This window comes from Scyliorhinus torazame, chromosome 6 (assembly GCF_047496885.1).
Source record: "Scyliorhinus torazame isolate Kashiwa2021f chromosome 6, sScyTor2.1, whole genome shotgun sequence".
Lineage (NCBI taxonomy): Eukaryota > Metazoa > Chordata > Chondrichthyes > Carcharhiniformes > Scyliorhinidae > Scyliorhinus > Scyliorhinus torazame.
The window spans coordinates 102,299,516-102,326,536 of record NC_092712.1 but is presented as its reverse complement, the minus strand read 5'-3'; the positions used below and the strand labels follow the sequence as shown (position 1 = coordinate 102,326,536).

At 52.0% G+C, this 27,021-nt stretch overlaps 1 protein-coding gene across 1 annotated transcript in view; it reads left to right on the top strand.

Moving 5' to 3' along the window:
- Positions 1-11,833: 11,833 nt before the first annotated feature.
- Positions 11,834-27,021, top strand: part of LOC140424922 (vimentin-like) — a 68,128-nt gene continuing 52,940 nt past the window's right edge. Inside the window, exon 1 of the mRNA XM_072508586.1 lies at positions 11,834-12,390. Within this exon, the coding sequence (XP_072364687.1) occupies positions 11,915-12,390 (476 nt within the window). The 5' untranslated portion in view covers positions 11,834-11,914. The remainder of the gene's footprint in view (positions 12,391-27,021) is intronic.

Genomic DNA, 27,021 nt, shown 5'->3' with positions numbered 1-27,021 from the left:
AGCTCCGGGACAGTCCGCTCACCTCCCCACTGTTCAGCGTCAGCCAGTCATTTACCAGGTGTGAACGGCGACAGCGTGAACTGGGGTCACGCCGTCGGGACTTCGGCCCATCCGGGCTGGAGAATAGCGGGGGTAGCGGAGAATCGCCATTTTGGGTGTCTCGGGCGATTCTCCGGCCTGCGCCGTGCAGAACTCGACGGGGCCGATCTCGCCGCTTTGGTGAATCGCGGGAGGGCGTCGGACCGGCGTCGCGTGGAAAAATGGCGCGCCAGGCGATTCTCCCAACCGGCGTCGGAGCGGAGAATTGCGCCCATGATGTGGGACAATGACTAAAGCTGCTTCTATCACATGCAGTGTTCCACAAATTGTTTGAACCAGAACAGATACAACATGTTGACTGAATAGCTGGGCTCATGTGTACTTAAGTAGATCTTCGGGAGTGTAGACTCAGATTGTGATAATGATTCAGTTGGAGCAAGTTTTTAGATATTGGCCATTAATCATAGAATTTACAGTGCTGAAGGAGGCCATTCGGCCCATCGAGTCTGCACCGGCTCTTTGAAAGAGCACCCTACTCAAGGTCAACACCTCCACCCTATCCCCATAACCCAGTGACCCCACCCAACATTAAGGGCAATTGTGGTTACTAAGGGCAATTTATCATGGCCAATCCACCTAACCTGCACATCTTTGGACTGTGGGAGGAAACCGGAGCACCCGGAGGAAACCCACGCACACACGGGGAGGATGTGCAGACTCCGCACAGACAGTGACCCAAGCTGGAATCGAACCTGGGACCCTGGAGCTGTGAAGCAATTGTGCTACCCACAATGCTACCGTGCTGCCCGAACGGTTAAGGTTTGGAACAGACGATTTGTCATGCAACATAAAGAATTTGCAAAGTTATCGCAATCCTGCTGCTTTGACCCTGCAGATGTTTTCACAAACTTAAGTGAAGCGATCTTTGAGTATTCTCATTTAGCCTGTTGACAAGTAGAAATTGACCTAATAAAGAAAAAAACCTAATTGCACTGAACAAAATTATCACAGCTAATTTGCAAAAATACACTGGAAACTATATCAGAAAGGCAAGAGGGAAGTGTGTGCATACTGCAATATGGCGTAATGTGGTTATCAGGGTTGAATAGTTGTCAGTGTTTGTGAGCTGTCAGCAGTGGCTTCTAATATACAAGAGTGCAAAGTGTTTGTGATGAGGCAAAGTATATGAATTTTAGGATTGCGTACTGGGTGATAGAGATTGTTGGTGGATGGATGACGGGATGTCATGGATCAAGCACTGCACGAGGCTTGTGGTGCAGTTCGTAGGATTTGCCACGACACCGTTTGAAGATTAACACTTGACAACTCATATCAGACTGTTGAAATTCTTTGTGCACTGCACCCATGTTCTTTGAGAAATACCCCTTGACCTATAGTACTTATTGATGCGACCATCAATTCACGCGAGACAGAGAGTTGAAGTGAACAGTGGCTTTAATCGACTAGAACAGTGCCTGCCTGCAACTGCTCTGCTAGTGAGAGCAGCCTACAGGGCTGCTGCTCTTTATACCTCCCCTCAAGGGGCGGAGCCAGGGGCGGAGCCAACAAGGGCACCAACCTGATACATTCTATGTAATATCGTTCAATGGTCCATAGGTGGAGCCCACATGGCTACAGTGTGATACAGTGTAATACATGGTGAATGGTTAATACAATACGTTCACCACATTCACCCCCTGTTAAAAAATTGACTTCCGGCGGGGGTGAAGGGTTCACAGGTTCAGTCTGGCGCACTGATCGTGCGCTGTGATCGCCTGAGCTCTGGTATCGCAGCTGGCCCGGGTGTCCAACTCATTCGTGCAGGCATGGGTGGTGAAGTCGTGGCACAGACGTGGACTCCGGGAGCGTGTCTTCTGGAGCTTTGTTCCTGTGGGTCGGTGAAGGGGGAGGGAGGACAGAAGGGGGTGCGGGTGCTATGTAGGGGCGAGGGCGCTGGTCGATGTAGGTTGGGGGGGGGTAGGTTGGGGTGGCGGTGGTAGTGGAACCTGCGGGTGCCAGGACCTGGAGGGAAACTGTATCCTGTCGGCCGTCGGGGTGTTCTACGTATGCGTTCTGGGGGTTCGTGTGAAGGAGCTGGACCCTCTTGACCAGGGAGTCGGACTTATGGCTCCTGACGTGTTTGCAGAGTAGGACGGGCCCCGGTGTCTTCAGCCAGGACGGAAGCGAGACCCCGGAGGTGGATTTCCTGGGGAAAACAAATAGGCGGTCATGAGGGGTCTCGTTCGTGGCTGTGCAAAGGTGTGACCTAATGGAGTGGGGCGCGTCGGGGAGGACCTCCTGCCAGTGAGAAACAGGGAGATTCCTAGACTGTAGGGCCAGGAGGACGGCCTTCCATACCGTCGCGTTCTCCCTCTCCACCTGCCCGTTTCCCTGGGGGTTATAACTGGTAGTCCTGCTCGAGGCAATGCCCTTACCGAGCAGGTACTGACGCAGTTCGTCGCTCATAAATGAGGAGCCCCAGTCACTGTGGACGTACGTGGGGAAACCGAACAAGGTGAAGACACTATGTAGGGCCTTAATGACGGTGGCCGCGGTCATGTCGGGGCAGAGGATTGCAAAGGGGAAGCGGGACAACTCGTCGATGACGTTGAGGAACTATGTGTTGCGGTTGGTAGAGGGGAGGGGCCCTTTGAAGTCGACACTGAGGCGCTCAAAGGGCCAGGATGCCTTCACCAGGTGGGCCTTATCCGGTCGATAAAAGTGCGGCTTACACTCCGCACAGATTTGGCAGTCCCTGGTCATGGCCCTTATCTTCTCGGTGGAGTAGGGCAGGTTGCGGCCCTTGATGTAGTAGTGGAGAAGCCGGATGAACCCCGGGTGGCAGAGGTCATCGTGGATGGCCCGGAGTCGGTCGTCTTGCGCGCTGGCGAACATGCCGCGGGACTGGGCATCTAGGGGCTCGTTGAGCTTCCCAGGACGATACATTATATCGTAATTATAGGTGAAGAGTTCGATCCTCCACCTCAAGATCTTATCGTTCTTGATCTTGCCCCGCTGTATGTTATCAAACATGAAGGCTACCGATCGTTGGTCGGTGACGAGGGTAAACCTCCTACCAGCAGGGTAGTGCCTCCAGTGGCGCATAGCTTCCACGATGGCTAAGGCTTCTTTTTCGACTGAGGAGTGTTGAATTTCGTAGGCATTGGGGGTACGGGAAAGAAATGATACTGGCCTGCCCGCCTGGTTAAGGATGGCGGCGAGGGCGACTTCTGACGCGTCACTCTCCACCTGGAAGGGGACTGACTCGTCCACCGCGTGCATCGCGGCTTTGGCAATATCTGCCTTGATGCGGCTGAAGGCCTGGCGGGCCTCAGCCACCAGTGGGAAGATGGTGGCCTTGATTAGTGGGCGGGCTTTGTCCGCATAGTTGGGGACCCACTGGGCGTAGTAGGAAAAGAACCCGAGGCACCTTTTCAAGGCCTTGGGCAGTGGGGGAGGGGGAGGTGCAGGAGGGGGCACATATGGTCGGGGTCGGGTCCTAGAACTCCGTTTTCCACAACATAGCCGAGGATGGTTAGTCTGGTTGTGTGGAAAACGCATTTCTCCTTGTTATAAGTGAGGTTGAGGGCTTGGCCGGTTTGGAGAAATTTCTGGAGGTTGGCGTCTTGGTCCTGCTGATCATGGCTGCAGATGGTGACGTTGTCCAAGTACGGAAATGTGGCCCGCAGCCCATACTGGTCCACCATTCGGTCCATCGTTCTTTGGACACCGAAACCCCGTTTGTGACGCCAAAGGGGACCCGGAGGAAGTGGAAGAGGCGGCCGTCTGCCCCAAAGGCCGTGTAGTGGCGGTCCTCCGGGTGGATTGGGAGCTGGTGGTATGCAGACTTAAGATCAACCGTGGAGAACACCCGGTAGTGCGCGATCTGATTAACCATGTCTGCTATCCGGGGAAGGGGGTACGCATCGAGGTGAGTGTACCAGTTTATGGTTTGGCTGTAGTCTACAACCATCCGGTTCTTTTCCCCGGTTCTGACGACCACCACCTGGGCTCTCCGGGGGCTATTGCTGGCCTCGATGATCCCTTCACGCAAGAATCGCTGGACCTCAGACCTGATTAAAGTCCTGTCCTGGATGCTGTACAGCCTGCTTCTGGTGGCTACTGGCTTCCAGTCGGCGGTGAGATTTGCGAAGAGTGGGGGAGGGTCGACCTTCAGGGTCGCGAGGCTACAAACGGTGAGTGGGGGTAGGGGCCTTCAGGGTTAGGCTCCAGAGGTTGCACTGGAAGTCCAGTCCTAACAGGAGAGGAGCGCAGAAGTCGGGGAGTACATATAGTTTAGAATTGGCGTACTCAGCGCCCTGTATTGCAAGGTTTGCAGCGGTGTACCCCCGGATCTGCACTGAGTCCGATCCAGAAGCGAGGGAGATCGTTTGAAGTGGAGGGAAGATTTGGAGCGAGCAGCGCCTTACCGTGTCTGGGTGAATGAAGCTCTCTGAGCTGCCGGAGTCGAACAAGCGAGGCGTTTCGTGTCCATTGACCCGGACGGTCATCATGGAGCTCCGGAGGTGTTTTGGTCGTGACTGGTCGAGGGTGACCGCGCCGAGTTGCGGGTAGCCGGCTTGGTCGGAGGTGATGGGGTGGTCCCAAGATGGCTGCCCCCGTCGGTCGCACGTGTCGGGCGGCGAGGAAGATGGCATCCAAGATGGCGGCCCCCATGAGTGGCACGTGGCGGGTCGCGTGGGGGACGGTGGCCAAGATGGCGGCCCCCGTGAGTCGCACATGTTGTGCGGGCTTGATAATGACTGCCCCCATGGACAACACGAGGCAGATGACGCGTCCGGAGGGGGTGGAGCTGGCAGGCACGCAGCCACACTGCGGGGTCTGCGGGCCTGTGAGTCTGAGAGTCGGGCCTGCAACTTGGAGGATTTGGCCTGGCCAGGCAAACTATGGCGAAGTGTCCCTTTTTGCCGCAGTCGCTGCAGTTCGCGTTCCGAGCCGGGCAGCGCTGCCTGGGGTGCTGTTGCTGGCCGCAGAAATAGCAGGATAGCCCCCCCGGGTTGGGCGGGCAGCCACACCGCACAGGCCTGGGGTACTCTCTGGTCAGGGGCCCACGAGGGGTTTGCGTGATCAGATGGGAACGCGTTGAGGCTTTGGAACGCTACTTCTAGGGAGGTGGCTAGTTTCATTGTCTCTTCTAGGTCGAGGGCACCTTTCTCGAGCAGGCGCTGTCTCACATAGTTGGACCTGACTCCAGCCACGTAGGCGTCCCGGGCGGCGAGTTCCATGTGTTGAGAGGCCGTAACGGCCTGGTAGTTGCAACTTCGCGCGAGGACTTTGAGGTCGCGTAGGTACTCCTCCAGCGATTCCCCGGTGAGTTGGCGGCGAGTGGTGAGGAGATGCCGCTCGTACACCTCGTTCACCGGCCTTACGTATACGCGCTTCAGCATCGCGAGGGCGTCCGCGTATGTGGAGGCTTCCTCGAGTTGAACAGAGATTCAATGGCTCACCTGGACTTGGAGGAGGTTCAGCCTCCGATCGTCGGTGACGGAAGGCGAGGAGGAGGCGGCGAGGTAGGCCTCGAAACAGCGGAGCCAGTGCGAAAAAATCCCTTTGGCCTCCGCCGCCTGTGGGTCGAGTTCCAGTCGATCAGGTTTGAGGGCTGATTCCATTGTGGTGTTGTAGTCGATTAAATTCACGCGAGACAGAGAGTTGAAGTGAACAGTGGCTTTAATCGACTAGAACAGTGCCTGCCTGCAACTGCTCTGCTAGTGAGAGCCGCCTACAGGGCTGCTGCTCTTTATACCTTCCCTCAAGAGGCGGAGCCAGGGGCGGAGCCCACAAGGGCACCAACCTGATACATTCTATGTAACATCGTACAATGGTCCATAGGTGGAGCCCACATGGGCAACAGTGTGATACAGTGTAATACATGGTGAATGGTTAATACAATACGTTCACCACTCTTATTGCCACTGTTTCCTGCACATGTTTCAGCAGGGCCTCTTGCCTGACCACATCCTAACCCCCACCCCCCAACAGCATCTCTCCACCTTCCCCTGAGGATACAGGATAGCTCTCTTTCTTTCAATCTTTTGCACCAAGACTTTCAGTGCATTTCCTGAAAATCTTGCTGCACACTTCCTTGAATCCTGAAAATCTCAGAGACCAGTTCGACATCTGAAAAAACTCCATCAGTTTTTGCTGCCCCAATCCCCCTCCCTCTTAAGAGGTGCAGGTTGCCCAGGTTCAATTCCGGCCTCGGGTGATTGTCTGTGTGGAGTTTGCACTTTCTCCCCGTGACTGCGAGGGTTTCCTGCAGGTGATCCGGTTTCCTCCCACAGTCCAAAGATGTGCAGGTTAGGTGGATTGGCCATGCTAAATTGTCTTTAGTGTCCAAAAAGATTAGGTTGGGTTATGGGGATAAGGTGGAGGTGTGGGCTTAAGTTTAAGTAGGCTGCTTGAGGTACCCTCAATAACGAAGCTTAGAGATTAAACTTAAAGAAGGCTTTATTAGACTAAGAACTATGTTAGAGCTGAGACAAGTGCTGACTGCTACACAGCCCATGAGGCAGCCCTTTACAATATGGCTCACAGATGGGCGGAGCCAGAGGCGGAGTCCCCAGGGTTCCAAGCCCGGTCTTAAAGGAGACATCACCTTACACGATGATAAGGCAGTAACTGTTCATCACATTCACCCCCTGTTTAAAAAGAGTCCGGCGGGGGTGAAGTGCCATCATAGGTCCATCCGTCTCGGTGGCCGGATCGTCCTCAGCGACCTCCTCAATTTGGGCGGTGGTGCGGCGGGCACGGACGTCCCGGTTGAGGGCACATCCGGGAGCACAGCGGTCGGAGCTTCGGTCCGGGTCGGGGCAGGGGGACTAGGCAGGGCCGGGGGTAGCGGTGCCGACGGGGTGTGTAAAGGGGGGTGTGTGTGGTAGGTGCTCACCAACGGGGGGTTGGGCCAGAAGGGGGTGTGTTTTAAGGGGCGCCGGGTCCTGCAGGGGCGCGGTGCTGGAAGGGGCGTCTGTGGTGGGGGATCCCGGAGGGAAACCGTATCTTGCCTGCCGTCGGAGTACTCAATGTAGGCGTAACTGGAGTTGGCGTAGAGCAGCCGAACCCTTTCGACCAGGGGGTCCGTTTTATGGCTCCACGTGTGCTTCCGGAGAAAAACAGGTCCCGGAGCCATCAGCCAGGGTGGAAGCGAGACCCCGGAGGTAGACTTCCTGGGGAAGACAAACAATCGGTTGTGAGGGGTCTCATTTGTGGCCGTGCAGAGGAGTGACCTAATGGAGTGTGGGGCATCGGGTAGGACCTGCCAGCGGGTGGTTGGGAGACTTCTCGACTGCAGGGCCAGAAGGACAGCCTTCCACACTGTCACGTTCTCCCTCTCCACCTGCCCGTTTCCCCGCGGGTTTTAACTGGTCGTTCTGCTCGAGGAGATGCCTTTGCTGAGCAGATACTGACACAGTTCATCATCGTTCATGAACAATGTACCCCGGATATAAGCGGGGAAACCAAACAGGGTGAAGATGCCGTGCAGTGCCTTAATCACAGTGGCTGAGGTCATGTCGGGGCAGGGAATGGCGAATAGGAAACGGGAGAACTCATCGATCATGGTGAGGAAATAGGCATAACGATTTGTGGACGTGAGGGGCCCCTTGAAGTCCATGCTCAGTCGCTCAAAGGGACCCGAGGCCTTCACGAGTCGAACCTTGTCTGGCCAATAGAAGTGTGGTTTGCACTCCGCACAGACTTGGCAGGCCCTGACCATGGCCTTGACCTCCTTGGTTGAGTAAGGTAGGTTGCGGGACTTGATAAAATGGATGAGCCGGGTAACCCCCGGGTGACAGAGGTCATTGTGGATGGCTTGCAGCCGGTCCTCCTGCGCGTTGGCGCATGTGCCGCGGGACAGGGCATCTGGGGGCTCGTTGAGCTCCCCTGGACGATACTTGATATCGTACGAGTAGGTGGAGAGTTCGATCCTCCACCTCAAAATGTTATCGTTTTTTATTTTGTCCCGTTGCGTGTTATCGAACATATAGGCGACTGACCGTTGGTCGGTGACGAGGGTAAACCTCCTACCGGTGAGGTAGTGTCTCCAGCGCTGCACAGCCTCCACAATGGCTTGTGTCTCCTTTTCGACTGCAGAGTGTCGAACCTCGGAGGCGGTGTGGGTTCGGGAGAAGAACGCTACTGGTCTGCCTTCCTGATTGAGGGTAGCAGCCAGGGCGATGTCTGATGCATCGCTCTCTACCTGGAAAGGGATGGTTTCGTCCACCGCGTGCATAGCGGCCTTGATGATGTCGGCCTTGATGCGGTTGAAGGCCAATTGAGCCTCAGCCGAGAGGGGAAAAATGGTGGTCTTTAGAAGTGGGCGGGCTTTGTCCGCATACTTGGGGACCCACTGGGCGTAATAGGAGAAAAGCCCCAAGCACCGTTTGAGGGCCTTGAGGCTGCGGGGGAGAGGGAGTTCCTTAAGGGGGCGCATGCGGTCGGGGTCGGGACCTAGGACCCCGTCTTCCACGACATAGCCGAGGATGGCCAGCCGGGTGGTGTAGAAAACGCATTTGCCCTCGTTATAGGTCAGGTTAAGGGCTCGGGCGGTTAGAGAGACTTTTTGAAGTTAGCGTCATGGTCCTGCTGGTCATGGCAGCAGATGGTGACATTGTCCAAGTACGGGTATGTAGCCCGCAAACCGTACTGGTCCACCATTTGGTCCATCGCCCTTTGAAAGACGGAGACCCCATTTGTGACACCGACGGGGACCCTGAGGAAGTGGAATAGTCTGCCGGCTGCTTCAAAGGCAGTATAGGGGCAGTCTTTTGGTCGGATGGGGAGCTGGTGGTAGGCGGATTTGAGGTCGACCGTGGAAAAGACTCGGTATTGGGTGATCCGATTTACCATTTCCGCGATGCGAGGAAGGGGGTACGCATCAAGTTGCGTGAATCTGTTTATGGTCTGGCTATAATCCACGACCATCCGTATCTTCTCCCCGGACCGGACTACCACCACTTGCGCTCTCCAAGGGCTGTTGCTAGCCTCGATGAGCCCCTCTCCCAGTAAACGCTGGACCTCTGACTTGATAAAAGCCATATCTTGGGCACTGTAGCGCCGGCTCCTGGTGGCGATGGACTTACAGTCGGGAGTGAGGTACGCGAATAGCGAGGGGGGTGCGACTTTCAGTGTCGCAAGGCAGCATACCGTGAGGGGGGGCAAGGGTCCGCCGAACTTCAGTGTCAGGCTCCGGTGGCTGCACTGGAAATCCAGTCCGAGCAGTAGGGGGGCACAGAGGTGAGGGAGGATATAAAATTTGAAACGGGTGTATTTGGCGCCCTGGATCGAGAGATCCGCCATACAGTGCCCCTTGATTTGCACCGAGTGGGACCCAGATGCGAGGGCTATGGTTTAGGATGCGGGATGGGTGCGTAGGGAGCAGCGCCTTACCGTTTCAGGGTGGATAAAGCTCTACGTGCTCCCGGAGTCGAAGAGGCATGCAGTGTCTCGCCCGTTGACCTGGACCTGCATCATGGAGTTCTGCAGGTGTTTTGGCCGAGTTTGGTCGAGGGTGATCGCACCCACTCGCGGGTAGCCCGAGTCCTCAGCCGAGTCAGGCTCGTAAAATGGCCGCCGCCGTCGGTCGCACGTGTCGGGTCGAGAAGATGGCCGCCGACAAGATGGCCGCTCCCATGATTTGCACGAGGCTGATGACGCGTCAGAAGGGGGCGTGTCGGGTCGGTGCGCAGCAGCATTGCGAGGCCTGCGGGCCAGAGAGCCTGATTTTCGGGCCGGCTGTTCTTTGTTTTTCTGGCCCCTGGGTCTGGCCAGGCAGACCCTCGAAAAATGCCCTTTCATCCCGCAGTCGCTGCAGATCGCGGAACGGGCTGGGCAGCGTGGGCGTGGGTGCTGGCCCTGTCCGCAGAAGTAGCATGGTGTGCCCCCATAGTGAGCGGGGCGCCGAGTGGCGCAGGCCTGTAATACGGCTGAGTCGGAGGAAGTCTGGGGGGGGCTCGCAGAGTCCGCTCGGTACGTACCCAAGTTATGTCGGGCCACCTCCAGCGAGGAGGCGAGCGTTAGCGTGTCCTGGAGGTCATTTGCCCCGTTTCCGAGCAGCCGCTGCCGGATGTAAGCCGAGCGGATGCCGGACACGAAAGCGTCTCTGATGTGCAGGTTCATATGGACTTCCCCTGTCACATCCTGATGGTCACAGTCCCTGGCAAGCACGGTGAGTTTCTCAACAAACTCGACCAGCGATTCTCCCGAGCGCTGCCGGCAGGTAGAGAGCAGATGCTCCGCTTGCGGAGTAACTTGATTGCTTGATCATAAGTCGTCGCCTTTTCGAGCATGGCGGAGATTCTGTGACTCACCCAGGCGTGGAGTAGACGCAGCTTGCGTGGCCCCAGGATGGGAGTCTCTGCGGAGTCCAGGTAGGCCTCGAAGCACCGCAGCCAGTATTAAAAAATTTCCTTCGCCTCCGGAGTCCGTGCTTTCAGATTGAGCTTCTCTGGTTTTAGGCCTGCGTCCATCCTGAATCTAGTTTAGTCTAATAAATTGAGGTACCCTCAATAACGAAGCTTAGAGATTAAACTGTGAAGAAGGCTTTATTAGACTGAGAACTATGTTAGAGCTGAGACAAGTGCTGACTACTACACAGCCCATGAGGCTGCCCTTTATATATGGCTCACAGATGGGCGGAGCCAGAGGCGGAGTCCCCAGGGTTCCAAGCCCGGTCTTAAAGGGGACATCACCTTACATGATGATAAGGCAGTAACCGTTCATCACACTGCTGTTTCCAAGGGCCGGTGTAGACTCAATGGGTCGAATGGTCTCCTTCTGCACTGTATGGATCCTATGATTAAAGTAAGGCTCGCCACTCACAATATCAGGCCTCCCGCAGAAGTGTGCAGCCAATGAAAAGCATAGAAAAGAGCAAGCGGCACAAATTAAACATGGTGCCTGTAACACAAGAAAAGGGCATGAGTTAACCCCCCATCTTTTTTTGAGGGTAATCCCATTTCTCCCCCCTCCCACTGGTGTCAACGACTCAGAAAAGAGCTCAGTAAATTTATTGAGTAACTGTCAAAGAGGCTTCTAGCTGTTTCTACTCAACTACCTCAAATAAGCCTGAATGTAAAGGCACTGTGTTGACCACAGCCTCCATCACTGTCAGTCAAGAACTACTAACATAATGCAATCAGTACAGAAGTAGATTATTTAAACTGCACAAACTATAGACTTTTCTTTGAGGATATCAGTCTATTCTTTCCATCAAATAGCATCTAAAGGGCAATTCAATGTCCAGTAGTGACAACATGATCTGGGAACAGTTTGGCCCTGAAGTGCACCTGTAGATGAAATTGGTGTTAGGAGCAAAAATGACAATAAAATGTCCACTTTTGCTCCGAATTGCATTATCTTTTCAGGTACAATTTGGAGCAGGGCAGTGGAGATCAACAATACTGGTTCTAAGTAGTGACTAAAATTTATTTTTGTTGATGAGCAAATTATTTTGAACATAACTTTTTAACAGATTTGTTTTCTGTGTGTAAATAATTTGAATGGAAATGACTGACTTGTGAAATCTTGTACAGGAAGGCCGATAATAACTGAGGTGGAAGTTAGGCAACAAGTAACGAACTTTTGTTCCACCTCACAAAATTGAATATTCAACATACCAACGGGCATTCCAGCCCCAGCCACAACGATTGTCCAAATAAGCTCTGATTGATGGTTGCTCACAGCCAATTTCAATTTCTGATTGGTTAGTTCCACGTCAGTCACATATCAGCTGTCACCTCATACCGGAAACCATTTTTGGAGAAGTGTGTCACCTCACTGAAAAATATCAAGCAATTCTTGTGTCACTGAGTTGAAGCTTGTGTTCTGGAAGAACCGTTGCAAAGATTATATATATAAAATGGCTTCATACCGCAAATTGACTATACGGTCAAAATCAAGTTCACAATCTGCCCTTTTCTCACCAACTCATCGCTCCTTCACAAAATCAATGTCCAACTCGACACCATCAAGTTGGTTGAACAGGAGTGCTCCTGGAAAAATGTCTGCTGGTGATGACCCGTTAGACTTTTCCCTACTGGACGCTGTAAGCGACGAATTCAAAATCAGCCGCACAGATGAGAAAGAAAAACTGATTGACTTGAACAATCGCTTTGTCAACTACATCGAGAAGGTGAGGTCTGTGGAGCAACAAAACAAGATGCTTAATGCTGAACTGCAAGAATTGAAGGGTAAAGGCAACTCCAAAATTGGCTCCATCTATGAACAGGAGCTGAAGAAACTGCGCCAAGAGGTGGATCAGATCTCTAAGGATAAAGCCAAAATTGAAGTTGAACGAGACAATTTGTTGGATGATGTCCACACACTCAAAGCCAAGTATGATTTTTTTTCCTTTCCCTTTCTAATTTAAGTGTGTGCGCACGCGTCTGTGAGCATGTATGTCTGTGTGTGTATGGGGATGGAGTGATGGAGAGGATCGGGTGAGGTGGAAACTAGTTTCTCTCCATTTCAAACGGGTAGAAAAGAATGACATTTTATTAATGATTATAATTTCTTGTAATTTTCAAATATTTCATACACTTAACAATCTATTTATTCTTTCCTGCTGAAAAGACTCTCATACAGTTCGAAAACAAACAACAAACAGATTCTGAGGCTCATTTTGTTGCCCTCTCCCAACCAGACTAAATTTTAAAAGCCTGCAAAATAAATACATCACAGTTGTCCCATTAAGCTGACATTGTGATAACTTTAAAAGTCCACTGGAAGCAGAATGTTTTGACAGGTTCAAAATAATCTTGTTCAATATTCTATTAATGAACATGAATACAATTATAGTGGCTATTCCAGAGTTATTTCATTGTTATCTTTCTCCGGCATATAATATGAAAACAGCTTCTTGAATTAGATTTGTCTGGCAATCTACTTGCTGTAAGTTTTCTTCTTCTTAAATTCTCTGCCACAGCATCACGACCTCCACCACGGGTAGATCAAAGGGGCAAGCTCCCTATCCCAGCCAGCCAGAATGGGGATCAAATCCCATGCTGTTGAAACTAATCTAATGCGCCCCGGCCATCCAGCCAAGTAGGCAACTCAAGGTTGTGGCCTGGAGTCATGCATAGTGATGCTGAAGTTTTCAATTTTGATCCATCACACAGCTAACCTAGAGGAATCTTTCCCACTCTAACTGCCTACATTACGGTGTGTTAGAAGATTTAACACGTTGTACTCAACCAGTTTGGCCACGTTATCAATGCAGCTTCTTTGGCTATCATGACCTGGAATGGGACCTGAACCCAGAGCTTAGGTTCATAGGCAAGGGTGCCTGCCACAAGGTCTCCCTTAGTTTTAAACTTTAATCTACGGGCAGCAAAACATTTTCCTGAGAAAAGTAAAAATAAATCCAAAATAGTGACTATTCAGTCCCCTTGACCAATATATTGCTGGAATAAAAATCATAAATGTTGTATATCCAGTGACTGAATCACACCACCACATTAAAGCCATGACATTGGGTCTATAACACCTTGTGTGGTGGCCCAGCTGCAAAGGCCATTTTTAAATTCATATTTTGAAAAGTTTGGATTTCCTCCGGATGCTCCGGTTTCTCCCACGGTCCAAAGATTAGGTTAGGTGGATTGACCATGCTAAATTGCCCCATCATGTTCAAAAATGTGCAGGTCAGGTGGGGTTACAGGGAGTGGGGGGGGAGCGTCCTAGGTAGAGTACTCTTTCAGAGGGTTGGTGCAGCCCCGATGAGCCAAATGCCGTCCTTCTGCACTGTAGGAATTCTCTGGTTCTATTCTATTCTACTCTATGTCTGTGTGGGTTTTCCTCTGGATGCTCCGGTTTCCTCCCACTGTCCAAAGAATGATTCCTGGAATGAAAAGCTTGTCATATAAGGAACGGTCGAGGACTCTGCGTCTGTACTCGTTGGAGTTTAAAAGGATGAGGGGGGATCTTATTGAAGCTTACTGGATATTGCGTGGCCTGGATAGAGTGGGTGTGGAGAGGATGTTTCCACCTGTTGGAAAAACTAGAACCAGAGGGCACAACCTCAAACTGAAGGAACGATCCTTTAAAACAGCGATGAAGAGAAATTTCTTCAGCCAGAGGGTGGTGAATCTGTGGAACTCTTTGCCGCAGAAGGCTGTGGAGGCCAAATCACTGAGTGTCTTTAAGACGGAGATAGATAGGTTCATGAACAATAAGGGGATCAGGGGTTATTGGGAAAAGGCAGGAGAATGGGGATGAGAAAAACCTCAGTCATGATTGAATGGCGGAGCAGACTCGATGGGCCAAGTGGCCTAATTCTGCGCCTATGTCCTATGGTCTTTATGTGCAGGTTAGGCCATGCTGAATTGCTCCTAGGTGTCCAAAGGTTAGGTGAGGTTAGGGGATGGGGCAGGGGAATGGGCCTAGGTAGGATGCTCTTTCAGAGGGTCAGTGTAGATTCGATGGGCCAAACGGCCTCCAACTGCAGTGTAGGGATTCTATGATTCAATAAAGTTGCTTCCTTTTGTCGTCTCTTGCATTTCCAGAGCGCTGGAATAAGAATTACCAGAAATAAGTTGCCAGAGAACCCCCAGTTTCGGAAGATGTTATTGGCAGATGTGAGGCCAAAGGAGGAACTCATGTTTCCCATCCTTGCTAGAAGAGAGATTTAGGATGCTGTCGAGGCAACACTGCAACTCTCCAGTTGGGAAATCTATTATTTGGAAATGTCAGTTGTCCAGAAATTATTGATCAACTCATGGCAACATTTTAGCATAGCCTTTTGGGAGCAGAAACATGGAAGATGCAATACTTGGATAAATTAAATAATTTCTATTACTGCTTCGTAATGTTTTGTCATTGTTTTATGGTTCAGGAAAACATTTATATACCTAAGATGTTTTCCGGTTCCATTCTTATCGTTAGCCATTATAATGTCATTCAATAATCCAGAAAATTCTGAAACCCAGAAATAACTTGACTCAAACATTCTGGACTGAAGAGGTTACATTGGTAAAGAAGCATCACTCACCAGCCCCCCACACTCCCACGGTTTCAATACAGTGTAGAAAATCCTTCAATCGTGTTACTAGAATAGTAAGAGAGAGCATTTCATTTCATTTAGCTCACTCTGCAGAACACACGGCAGCAGTTCTACACTCCCGTTCTGAGCAAACTGAATACTATGTTCCCTCCATCAGTTACTTCACAAGTCAGCAAAAGGAGCAGAATAAATGTTTCCCTTAAATATATATTTCATATATCACTGTTTCCCCCTCCTCCTTACCAACCCGTTATAGGGTAAAACCAGTAAATGTGCTCTGAACAATAAGGTCATAACTTTCTGCAGCAAAGAAAACTGTTGCAGTATAAATTTCACAATGTTTTACCCAGAAAGATCTTTGCACAACATTGCTTTCGGAACTGAACTTTAAGAAGACAATGGTGATTGCACGATATCCACGGTGCAATCCAGGCCACGTGCAACTCACGAGGATGCATAGAATGAGGGAAGCCATTTATCTAATCCTTCCACAACTATGAGAATGAAGACAAAACTGTAATGATATGTACATTGACTAGGATGTAAAGAGTTAACAAGTTAATGATAATGCTTCTTACCACTAATGGGAATCACAGAACAGTCATATATATATCATGTGACTTCTGGGATTCTGGGAGAAGATGGTGAGGCATGAGAGAGCACAGTTGGGTATTTGAGAAGTTCTGTTTGTTAGAGATAGCATAGTTTAACATAGTAACCTTTTACTTTAGGAATGTGAACGAATCTTAGTTAGTAGTGTAATTAACTTTATAGTTTTGTTCATTAACAAAGCTTTGTGTTCTTTATTCAACACTACGTATCCAAGCCACCCAGGAAAAGCAAAATAAAGAACACAACAAAAACCTCACAGGTTATCCAGTAAAAGTATATGGGCGGGATTCTTTTGTAAAGGCCCCGAAGAATCCAGCACGAGTTTTAAGGATACAAAATAATAAAGTTTATTTACTATAACAATATATACATAGTAGTAGCAGTAACTTCCCTTGCTACCTTCTCCTTCCTCCTGGTTCCTGGACTGGCCAGCTTATTTATAGTAGGAGTTTCTCCGCCCCCCTCATTGGGGAAGTTCATACTCCCATAGGATTGTGGGATAATCATTAGTCCCCAGCCAATCGTCAGTAGGCAGGTTATAACATCCCTCCCCCCCAAAGTCCAAGGAATCCACCGTAGGCCCTGGCGAAGGAAGGCGTCGAACTCGTTTGGCCGCAGGCCGGACGCCATTTGCACGCGGCGCTGGATCAGGCGGCGTATAACGAGACGGAGACCGGCGCTTCCGTGATGAACGGTGTGGTTGTACATCCACGGCCTGTGGACCCGAGGATTCCCCCTCTGATTCATCCTGTGTCTCCATCTCGGAGTCAGAGTCTGCTGCCTCCGTCATGTCAGCGTCTCTGTCCCCATTCGGTCCCGTCATTACCTGCGCAGGCTTTGAGTGAGGCACCAGTGGAAGATTTGGAGGACTACCTTCCCTTGTTTCTGGTCTTTGCCGCTGTTGAACTGAGCTCCGGGGGCGGGGAATCTTTTGCGGGGATGATCTTCTGGACCGGACGTGGTCTACATGTTTTCGCTGGAGACGACCCTGGGCTTGCACTTGGTACAATATAGGGCCCGTTTGGCGAAAGATTACCCCAGGAACCCATTGGGCACCACCAGCAAAATTCCGCACGAATACTGGGTCACCGGGCGCAAACTGCCGAATCGGACGATGCTGAGACAATCCCGGTCCCTGCCGTTCTTGTGTGCGGCGTACTTTTGCGCCAATGTCCGGGAAGACCATACTAAGGCGGGTGCGAAGTCTCCGGCCCAATAGGAGTTCTGCGGGAGCTACCCCAGTCACTGTATGGGGGGTGGTCCTGTACGTAAACAAAAACCGAGCCAGTCTCGTGTCCATTGATCCGGAAGACTGCTTCTTTAGGCCTCTTTTGAATGTTTGCACTGCACGCTCTGCCAACCCATTTGAAGCCGGGTGGTAAGGGGCAGTGCGGATATGGCGGATGCCGTTCATCTTTGTAAACCTCGCAAACTCCTCACTCGTGAATGGAGTGCCATTATCCGTGACCAGCACCTCGGGGAGGCCATGCATGCTAAATGATAAACGCATTTTTTCAATTGTTGCGCAGGACGTTGTCCCCTGCATCTTATGCACCTCCAGCCATTTGGACTGGGCGTCAATTAGTAGGAGGAACATGGATCCCTGAAAAGGGCCTGCGAAATCTGCATGTAAGCGTGCCCAAGGCCGCCCTGGCCATTCCCAGTGATGTTGGGGTGCGGCCGGCGGAAGCTTCTGATGCTCCTGGCAAATGGAGCAGTTTTGGGCCACCTTCTCAATGTCGGTGTCGAGGCCTGGCCACCAGACATAACTCCGGGCCAACATTTTCATCTTGGTCACGCCCGGATGCCCATTGTGCAAGTCTGATAATATCAGCTACTGGCCTTTTTCCGGGACAACCACACGCGTCCCCCACAAGAGGATGCCGTCTTCCACGCTGAACTCTGACAGCTTGGAGGAAAATGCCCGTAACTCGCCTGGGAGCTGTCTATGCTGCCCACCATACAGGACTATGTGCCGAACCTTTGACAGGACTGGCTCCATCTGGGTCCACTCACGGATCTGTGATGCCGTGACAGGCAAGGTGTCGATAAAATTTAGGGTTGCGACCACCTCACCGGTCGTGGGGGTCGACATGGGGCCGGTCGATAAAGGCAATCGGCTCAGTGCGTCGGCATTTGCTATCTGCGTACCTGGTTTGTGCTCCAGAGAATACTCATATGCAGCAAGCAACAAAGCCCAGCGCTGGATCCGTGCAGAAGCAATGGGCGGTATCGGCTTATCCTCTCTGAAGAGTCCCAGCAGGGGCTTATGATCAGTCACGATAGTGAAATGGCGGCCGTACACATACTGGTGGAAGCGTTTGACCGCGAAAACCACTGCCAGGCCCTCCTTCTCGATCTGCGCGTACTTCTTCTCCGCTGCAGTCAATGTGCGGGAGGCGAAAGCTATCGGTCGCTCGGCCCCGTTCTCCATCTTGTGGGACAGGACAGCCCCAATACCATACGGGGATGCATCACATGTGACGAGCAAAGGCTTTCCCGGATCATAGTGGGTTAGTAACCCAGACGACGACAATTGTTGCTTTACCCGCCGGAAAGCGGTTTCTTGCGGCTGACCCCAAACCCAGGTGTGATTTTTATTTGGCAGCAGGTGTAAGGGGGCCAGCGTAGTTGCCAGATTGGGGAGGAACTTCCCGTAATAGTTTACGAGACCGAGAAAAGAACGAAGATGCGAAGTGTCAGTCGGGGTGGGTGCATGTTGAATTGCACGCACCTTCTCTGCGACGGGGTGCAGACCCTCGCGGTCCACCCGATAACCTAGGTAGACTACTTCTTTTGCCTGAAATACGCACTTTGTGTGACGTAAACGGACTCCAGCCTCCGAAAAGCATTTAAGGACAGCCTCCAGATTTTCCAAATGCTCTTGCTCCGACGTCCCTGTAATCAACACGTCATCTAGGTAGACAGCCACACGTGGTAAACCTCTCAAAATGCCCTCCATAACACGTTGAAAAATTGCGCAGGCAGAGGATACTCCAAAGGGCAACCATGTATATTCATACAGGCCCCGGCGTGTGTTAATTGTTACATATGGTCGGGAGGCAGGGTCCAGCTCCAACTGCAGGTAGGCGTGACTCATATCTAATTTTGTGAATGAGAGTCCGCCTGCAAGTTTCGCGTAGAGATCCTCTATGCGAGGCATTGGGTATCGGTCGAGTCGGGAAACTGTATTCACTGTAAGTTTATAGTCGCCACACAAGCGAACTGTGGCATCTGGCTTCATTACTGGCACAATTGGTGCTGCCCAGTCAGCAAAACGGACAGGCCTGATAATACCCAAACTCTCCAAACGAGTGAGCTCCCCTTCTACCTTCTCGAGCAAAGCGTAAGGCACTGGGCGCGCCCGGAAATAGCGCGATGTGGCTCCTGGTTCAACTTGGATACGGGCTACGGCCCCTTTGATTTTCCCCAGACCAGGCTGGAATACCTCTGGGTATCGTCCTAGCACCTCAGTCAACCCTCCAGAAACTGTTTGGAGGATGTGCTGCCATTGCAACCGCAAATGGCGCAACCAGTCCCGACCCAACAGGCTGGGCCCATGGCCACGCACTACGATAAGTGGGAAACGCCCCTCCTGGCGTCCATAGACAACAGGGGTCATTGTAGTTCCTGCAATGTCCAGTGGTTCCCCCGTGTAGGTGGCCAACCTGGCCTGTGAGTCAGTTAGTGTAAGGGTCTGTATACCCTGCTTGATGCGGTCGAATGTCCTCTGGGCGATCACGGAGACCGCTGCGCCAGTATCCAACTCCATCTCCAGCGGGTGGCCATTGATCCATACTGTCACCTTAATGGGGGCCACACGGGGAGCTGCCACACAATGCAGCTGCAGGCAGCCGTCCTCCATCTCCACGTCCTCAGGAGTGGTCGCCGCAGGTTCATCCACATGGAAGGTACGGCCTCTGGGCTGGTCCCAGTTACGGCCCCTGGGCTGGTCCCAGTTTCGGTCGGAACGACGGCGCCTCTGGCGTCCCCAGGACCGCCGTCCGCGACGGGGTCGGCGCCTACAAGTCTGACACGGACATGGCTCCTCATCCATTGGCTCTGGAGAAGGCTCCCTTCGGGGAGGAATGTCCGATGGTCACTGGCGTCGGTCTGGTCGTTGCCTCGCCCAAGGTACCGCAGGAGTGCGGGGGGACGTTTTTGGGCGGAAAGGGTTTCGCCCCAAGGCATGCACTTCCATTCCCTGTAGCTCCTGTACTCCTCGCTCTGCGCTCTCTCGGGACAAGACTATTTGTATTGCCTGTTGAAATGTCAATGTTGGCTCTGCTAACAACTTTCTCTGGGTGGCCGCATTGTTAATACCGCAAACCAAACGGTCGCGTAACATTTCTGACAAGGTCTCACCATAGTCACAGTATTCCGCAATCCCGCGTAGCCTGGATAAAAAATCGGCAAGGGATTCTCCAGGGGTCCTCTCAGCGGTATTAAACCGGTAACGCTGGACTATCGTGGACGGGGTTGGGTTAAAGTGTTGCCCCACTATATTCACAAGTTCGTCAAACGTTTTGGTGTCCGGCGCAGCTGGGTACGTAAGGCTCCTAATCACCCCAAACGTATGCGGCCCGCAGGCGGTGAGCAATATGATCACCTGGCTCTCGTTTTCAGTGATATTGTTTGCCCGGAAATAGTAACGCATCCGTTGCGTGTACTGGTTCCAGCTTTCCAGCGCAGCATCAAAAACATCCAAACGTCCGTACAGAGGCATGGTATAATAGAAAACAACTTCCAACCTGTATCCAACAAAAATCCAGGGAGGTAGCTTCAGCAGTGTAGACAGCTATTCACTTTTACCTTCGTCGCCAGTTTTGTAAAGGCCCCGGAGAATCCAGCACGAGTTTTAAGGATACAAAATAATAAAGTTTATTTACTATAACAATATATACATACTAGTAGCAGTAACTTCCCTTGCTACCTTCTCCTTCCTCCTGGTTCCTGGACTGGCCAGCTTATTTATAGTAGGAGTTTCTCCGCCCCCCTCATTGGGGAAGTTCATACTCCCATAGGATTGTGGGATAATCATTAGTCCCCAGCCAATCGTCAGTAGGCAGGTTATAACAGATTCTCTGACCCCCCGCTGGGTCGGAGATTCGTCGGAGGGCGGCGTGAATCCCGCTCCTGCCGGCTGCCGAATTCTCTGGCGCCGGGGATTTGGCGGGGGCAGGAATTGTGCTGCGCCGGTCAGCGGCCGCTGGAAGCGGCGCCCCCCGGCAATTCTCCGGCCCGCGATGGGCCGAGTGGCCGCCCGTTTCCGTCCGGTCCCGCAGGCGTACATTAGAGTAGGTATTTACCAGTGGGACCTGAGTCCGTTGGCCTCCGGGGTCCTCGTGGGGGCACGGGAGGATCTGGCCCTGAGGGGTGCCCCCACGGTGGCCTGGCCCGCGGTCGGGGCCCACCGATCCGCAGGCGGGCCTCTGCCGTGGGGGCACTCTATTCCCCCACGTCGGCTGCTGTGGTCCTCCGCGATGGCCGACGCGGAGATGGACCCCCCCCCTGCACATGCGCTGGGATGATGCCAGCACATGCTGGCACTCCCACGCATGCGCCAACTCGCACCAGTGGCAGAGGCCCTTGCGCGCCGGTTGGCCTGGCGCCAAGCCCCTTCCGCGCCGGCCGCACGGCGCAAACCACTCCGACCCCGGCCTAGTCCCTGAAGGTGCGGAGGATTCGTCACCTTCGGGGCAGCCCGACACCTGAGTGGCTCACGCCACTCCTTCGCGATGGAGTTGCCCACCCCGCTAATTCCCGCAGAATCCCACCCTACATCTCCAAACCAGAGTTTTAGTCTGTGTCAATTTTTAGAGATACACGTTTAATACCTTCCATTAAACACAATACATATACAAGTAACAGATTCCATTCTCTCTCCTCAAGTAGAAATCAGGGGCGTCATTCTCTGACCCCCCGCCGGGTTGGAGAATCGTCGGGGGCTGCCGTGAATCCCGCCCCCGACGGTTGCCGAAGTCTCCGGTACCGGAGATTGGGCGGGGGCGGGAATCGGGCCGCGCCGGTTGGCGGGCCCCCCCGCTGGGTTCTCCGGCCCGGATGGGCCGAAGTCCCGCCGATAAATTGCCTGTCCCGCCGGCGTGGATTAAACCACCTTTTGAACGGCGGGACAAGGCGGCGTGGGCGGGCTCCAGGGTCCTGGAGGGGGTGCGGGGCGATCTGGCCCCGGGGGGTGCCCCCACGGTGGCCTGGCCCGCGATCGGGGCCCACCGATCCGCGGGCGGGCCTGTGCCGTGGCGGCACTCTTTCCCTTCCGCCTCCGCCACGGTCTCCACCATGGTGGAGGTGGAAGCGACTCCCTCCACTGCGCATGCGTGGGAAACTGTCAGCGGCCGCTGATGCTCCCGCGCATGCGCCGCCCGGGGATGTCATTTCCGCGCCAGCTGGCGGGGCAACAAAGGCTGTTTCCGCCAGCTGGCGGGGCGGAAATTCCTCCGGCGTCGGCCTAGCCCCTCAATGTTGGGGCGCGGCCCCCAAAGATGCGGAGCATTCCGCACCTTTGGGGCGGCATGATGCCCGTCTGTTGGTGCCGTTTTGGGCGCCAGTCGGCGGACATCGCGCCGTTTCGGGAGAACTTCGCCCCAGAGTTGCAAATCCAACCAAAATTTCAAATCAAGTATTTCCATTTCTATATGAAGCATTCTGTTCTGACACATGCTCTCTTTTCGGGCACCTGCCAATTTATTTGTACTTGCATTTCTTTTTGTAAAACAACCAGAAAGTTGATAACTTGCATCCACCCATTTAATTTTAAAGTTTTCTTTTGTCTCCAGCATTTGTTTCAAGCCAGCAAGGTTAATAAATAATCTCTTCTCACTCACTCTTTTTGTAGAGTGCATATCATTCCACAATAAATGATTGTCTACATTACATTCAATGGGTACATAATCTTCAGTATGTCCATAAACAATATGTCACTTGAAAATTTTGAGAAATAAAATCCTTTATCCACAAGAGTCAGTCTTTCAGCAACCAAAAAGCTTTTAATAACCTTTTTTATTTTCTTAGCTTCCCAAGTTAAAGGACAACATTTTCACCCATCAGAACTATTATGAAACCAGCTGCACTAGAATAACCATTAGAAAGATTAGCATGTGAAGCATTGCTAAAAATGCCTAATTTAATGTTCTTTGGGTCACCTCAGAAAGGGAACTTAATAAGCATTTCGCCAATTTTCATTGTTTCAATTTTTATTTTCCCTTCAAAATCCCTCAGCCTTAAGGTGTTTCAACATAAGGGGCAGCACGGTAGCACAGTGGTTAGCTCAGTTGCTTCACAGCTGCAGGGTCCCAGTTTCGATTCCCGGTTTGAGTCACTGTCTGTGCGGAGTCTGCACATCCTCCCCGTGTGTGCGTGGGTTTCCTCCGGGTACTCTGGTTTCCTCCCACAGTCCAAAGATGTGCAGGGTAGGTGGATTGGCTATGCTAAAATTGCCCTTAGCGACCAAAGAAAAAAGGTTTGGTGGGGTTACGGGGACAGGTTGAAGGTGTGGGCTTAGGATGCTCTTTCCAAGGGCCGGTGCAGACTCGCTGGGCCAAATGGCCTCCTTCTGCACTGTGAATTCTATAATATTTAACTCCAACGCATCAAAGCCAGCATTTAATCTGGGGTGAGTGCCCTACCAATTCAATTGATCAATTCATTTCACATTTGCTCTGTCCATTCCTTAAATATAGCATCATCTTTCTGTTAGGACCTGGGATGGGAGTAACACTCGCTGAATAAAATTGTTATTTTAAAGCTCTGTCTAAAATCTAAACCAATTTATTTAAAAGCCTGACTCCCAATTTTAAATTCTATCCATTCTTATTAATAGTACATTCTCATATTCTCTGTCGCAATCCATAAGAAAGTATCCTCATACATCATGAAAATGCCTCCAGGTTTTCCTTTAAGGTGAAATATTACTTCCAGTTCTGGGTGTCGTACTTTACGAAGGATGTGATGGCACTGGAGAGATTGTAGAGGAGATACATGGGAATGGTACCACAGATCATAGAATCATAGAAATCTTTCAGTGCAGAAGGAGGCTGTTTGGCCCATCGAATCTGCAGCGACCCTCGGAATGAGCATCCTGTGTTGATATGCCTGTGCACAGTTTTGTAGATAGTTAATGATGCGACCTCCAACCAGCTGGAGGCGCCAGACATCCTTCATGTGACTTGAGATACCTGCCAGTTGGTAGTAGGACGTAAGAGAGGATAATCGCCGTTAGTGTAGTTCCAGTAGAATTCATAGAATTCACCCGGTGACCTTTGTCTGTATTATAGATTTTGTCTTATCTTTCCACATGTTCATCAATAACTAATCGTTCTAGATCACAGAACAACACACATCACACCTAGACCCACGCTCTCACCCTATCCCCTTAACCCCACCTAACCTTTTTGGACATTAAGAGGAAATATAGCATTGCCAATCCGCCTAACCTGCACATCTCTGCACTATGGGAGGAAACCGGAGCACCCGGAGGAAACCCACGCAGATGTGGGGAGAAAATACAAACTGTGCACAGACCCGCTGCAGGATTCACTGTCAGCAGGATCTTCCGCCCCACTGGCAGCACACCCACATTTCCTGATGGCGTCGGGTGGCCCACAATGGGAAACTGCATTGATCGGCTACAGGAACAGAGAATCCCGCTGCCAGCGGGGGGGGGGCAGCGCCCCGCCGGAAAACGGGGCTGGCGGGATGGAGAATCCCACCCCCAAGGTCTGAATTGAACCCAAGTCCCTGGCGCTGTGAGGCAGCAGTGCTAAGGAACTGAGGAACTTCAGTTATGAAGATAGTTTGGAGAAGTTAGGACTCTTTTCTGTGGAGAAAAGAAGATAAAGAGGCGACTTGATAGATCACGGGGCATCTGGACAGATTGATAAGGAGAAACTGTTCCCTCTCATGATAGGATAAGAATGATTGGCCACACATTCAAAATAATTGGCAAAAGAAGTAAAAGCAATATCAGAAAAACATTTTCACGCAGCAAGTGGTTAAGATTTGGAATGCGCTGCCAGAGAGTGTGATGGAGACAGGTTCAACCAAAGCATTCAAAAGGGGAATAAACTGTCATCTGAAAAATAAGATTGTGCAGAGTTACAGTAGAAGACAAGGGAATGGCACTCTGGGAATTGTTCATTCGGATTGGTGCCGACACGATGAAACGAATGGCTTCCTTCTGCGCTATAACAATCCTGTGATTCTGTGATACCAATAAAATATTGTGGAATCTGCCTTTAGTTGAATACAACCCATTTTCAGCAAAGCAGATCTTACCAAAAAATGTCACAGCCTGGAAGCATTGTTCAGATAATGGACACATGGTTTTGTTTCCATAGTTATCCTTCTGCATCTGCTACCTCCTGGGGTAATTTCATAAATACTTCCCTTTGAAAAATATTGCCCTGAGGAAATTCACCTTTGATTTTGAATGAGGTCAAATGATTTTTAAGTTTGTTTTTATAGCTGTGGGAGAATCACTCTGACACTTGTATCACTCAGTCGCACTTCAAAACCCTTAAAACGTGTCTTGCTTTAACCTTATAAGTCTCACCTGCAAGGCCATTATCATTACAAATCCAGCTATGTGACAAAGTAGGATACCCCTTGTGGTATTATCAGGTATTGCAGTACCCGAGAGGCTGAAGTTCCATTGGTTAAACCTGGGGGTTTACCATTGGCTGTATAGTATGTAGCTCCGCCCTGATAGGTGGGGTATAAGAACCGGTGCCGTCCCAGCAGCCCTCATTCTGTACCTGAGCTGCTGGGGAACAGTTCTCGTCTATTAAAGCCTTCAGTTGTGCCACAACCTCGTTTTAGTGGAATTGATCGTGCAATTTAATAGACCACAACTTAAGTAGAAAGGATGGATCTCCGAATCAAGCCGAAGTGTCTGCAACTCAGTCCCCACGCGGCGAACTCAGCGGCGATTTTCAAGCACTGGCTGGCGTGTTTCAAAAGCTACCTTGAGACAGCTGGAGGCACATCCTCGGGGAGCAGAAACTGCATCTCCTGCACTCAAGGGTAAGCCCTGGGATCTACACCCTCATCGAGGAGGTGGAAGACTTTGATGCAGCAATCGAACTTTTAAAAGGACATTATATCCGCCCAGTAAATCAGGTCTACGCACGTCACCTGCTTGCAACGCGACACAAAGACCCGGGGAATCGTTGGAGGAGTTCTACCACGCGCTACTGGTGCTGGGCAGAAGCTGTGGCTGCCCGCAAGTTTCGGGGAGCGAGCACACGGAACTCCTAGTCCGGGATGCCTCCGTAGCAGGTATGAGCTCTTCAGACATCCGCCAGCGTCTTTTAAAGAAAGACACCCTGAGACTTAGAGAGGCACGAGCCCTGGCAGGGTCCATGGACGTTGTCTCAAGGAATGCACAATCCTATGTGCCCGACCGTGCGGCGGCCCCCTGGGCAGCGTGGAATCCCGCAGCGGCAGCCCCACAGACCTTCCCCGTGTCCCCGCAGGCCTGCGCGGTAAGGCGGCCCGCCAACTCCGATGGGCCCCGCTGTTTCTTCTGCGGGCAGGCAAAGCACCAGCGCTGCCCGGCCCGCACATCCACCTGCAAAGGGTGCGGCAAGAAGGGCCATTTTGTGGGGGTCTGCCAGGCACGAGCGGTGGCCGCGGTCTCCAGCGATGACTCCAGACTGCCACAGCGAACTTCTCCTCGGGCCCCAGGCGGCCAGAAGTCACCGCCACCCCCGTATCCTGAGGCCACATGCGGCCCACGGGCGCCGCCATCTTGTTCCCCAGACACTGCGCTGGATGGATGGGCGCCGCCATTTTGTCCATCTCCGACCACCATGTGCGACCCATGAGAGACGCCATCTTGGATGGGGCCCCAGGACCCCAACCCGGCCGACAACACACTGCCTGACCAAAATTCACAACTACTGCGTCTGGCCTCGGTGACTCTGGACCAAACTCGACCTCGAACATTCTCAACGGCAACGACGACGGTCTTCATCAACGGCCACGAGATCGACTCTGAGAGCACGGAGAGCTTTATACGCCCCGACACGGTAAGGCGCTGTTCACTTTTTACCCACCCTGTAAATCAAAGAATCTCCCTGGCTTCCGGTTCCTACTCAGTGGAGATAAAAGGTTTCTGTCTAGCAAACCTCACAGTCCAAGGAAGGAAATTCAACAATTTCCGCCTTTATGTCCTTCCGCACCTCTGCGCGGCTACACTCCTGGGGTTGGACTTCCAATGTAACCTGCGAAGTCTGACCTTCCAATTTGGCGGCCCTATACCCCCCCTTACTGTCTGCGGCCTCGCGACCCTCACGGTCGACCCGCCTTCCCTGTTTGCGAACCTCACCCCGGATTGC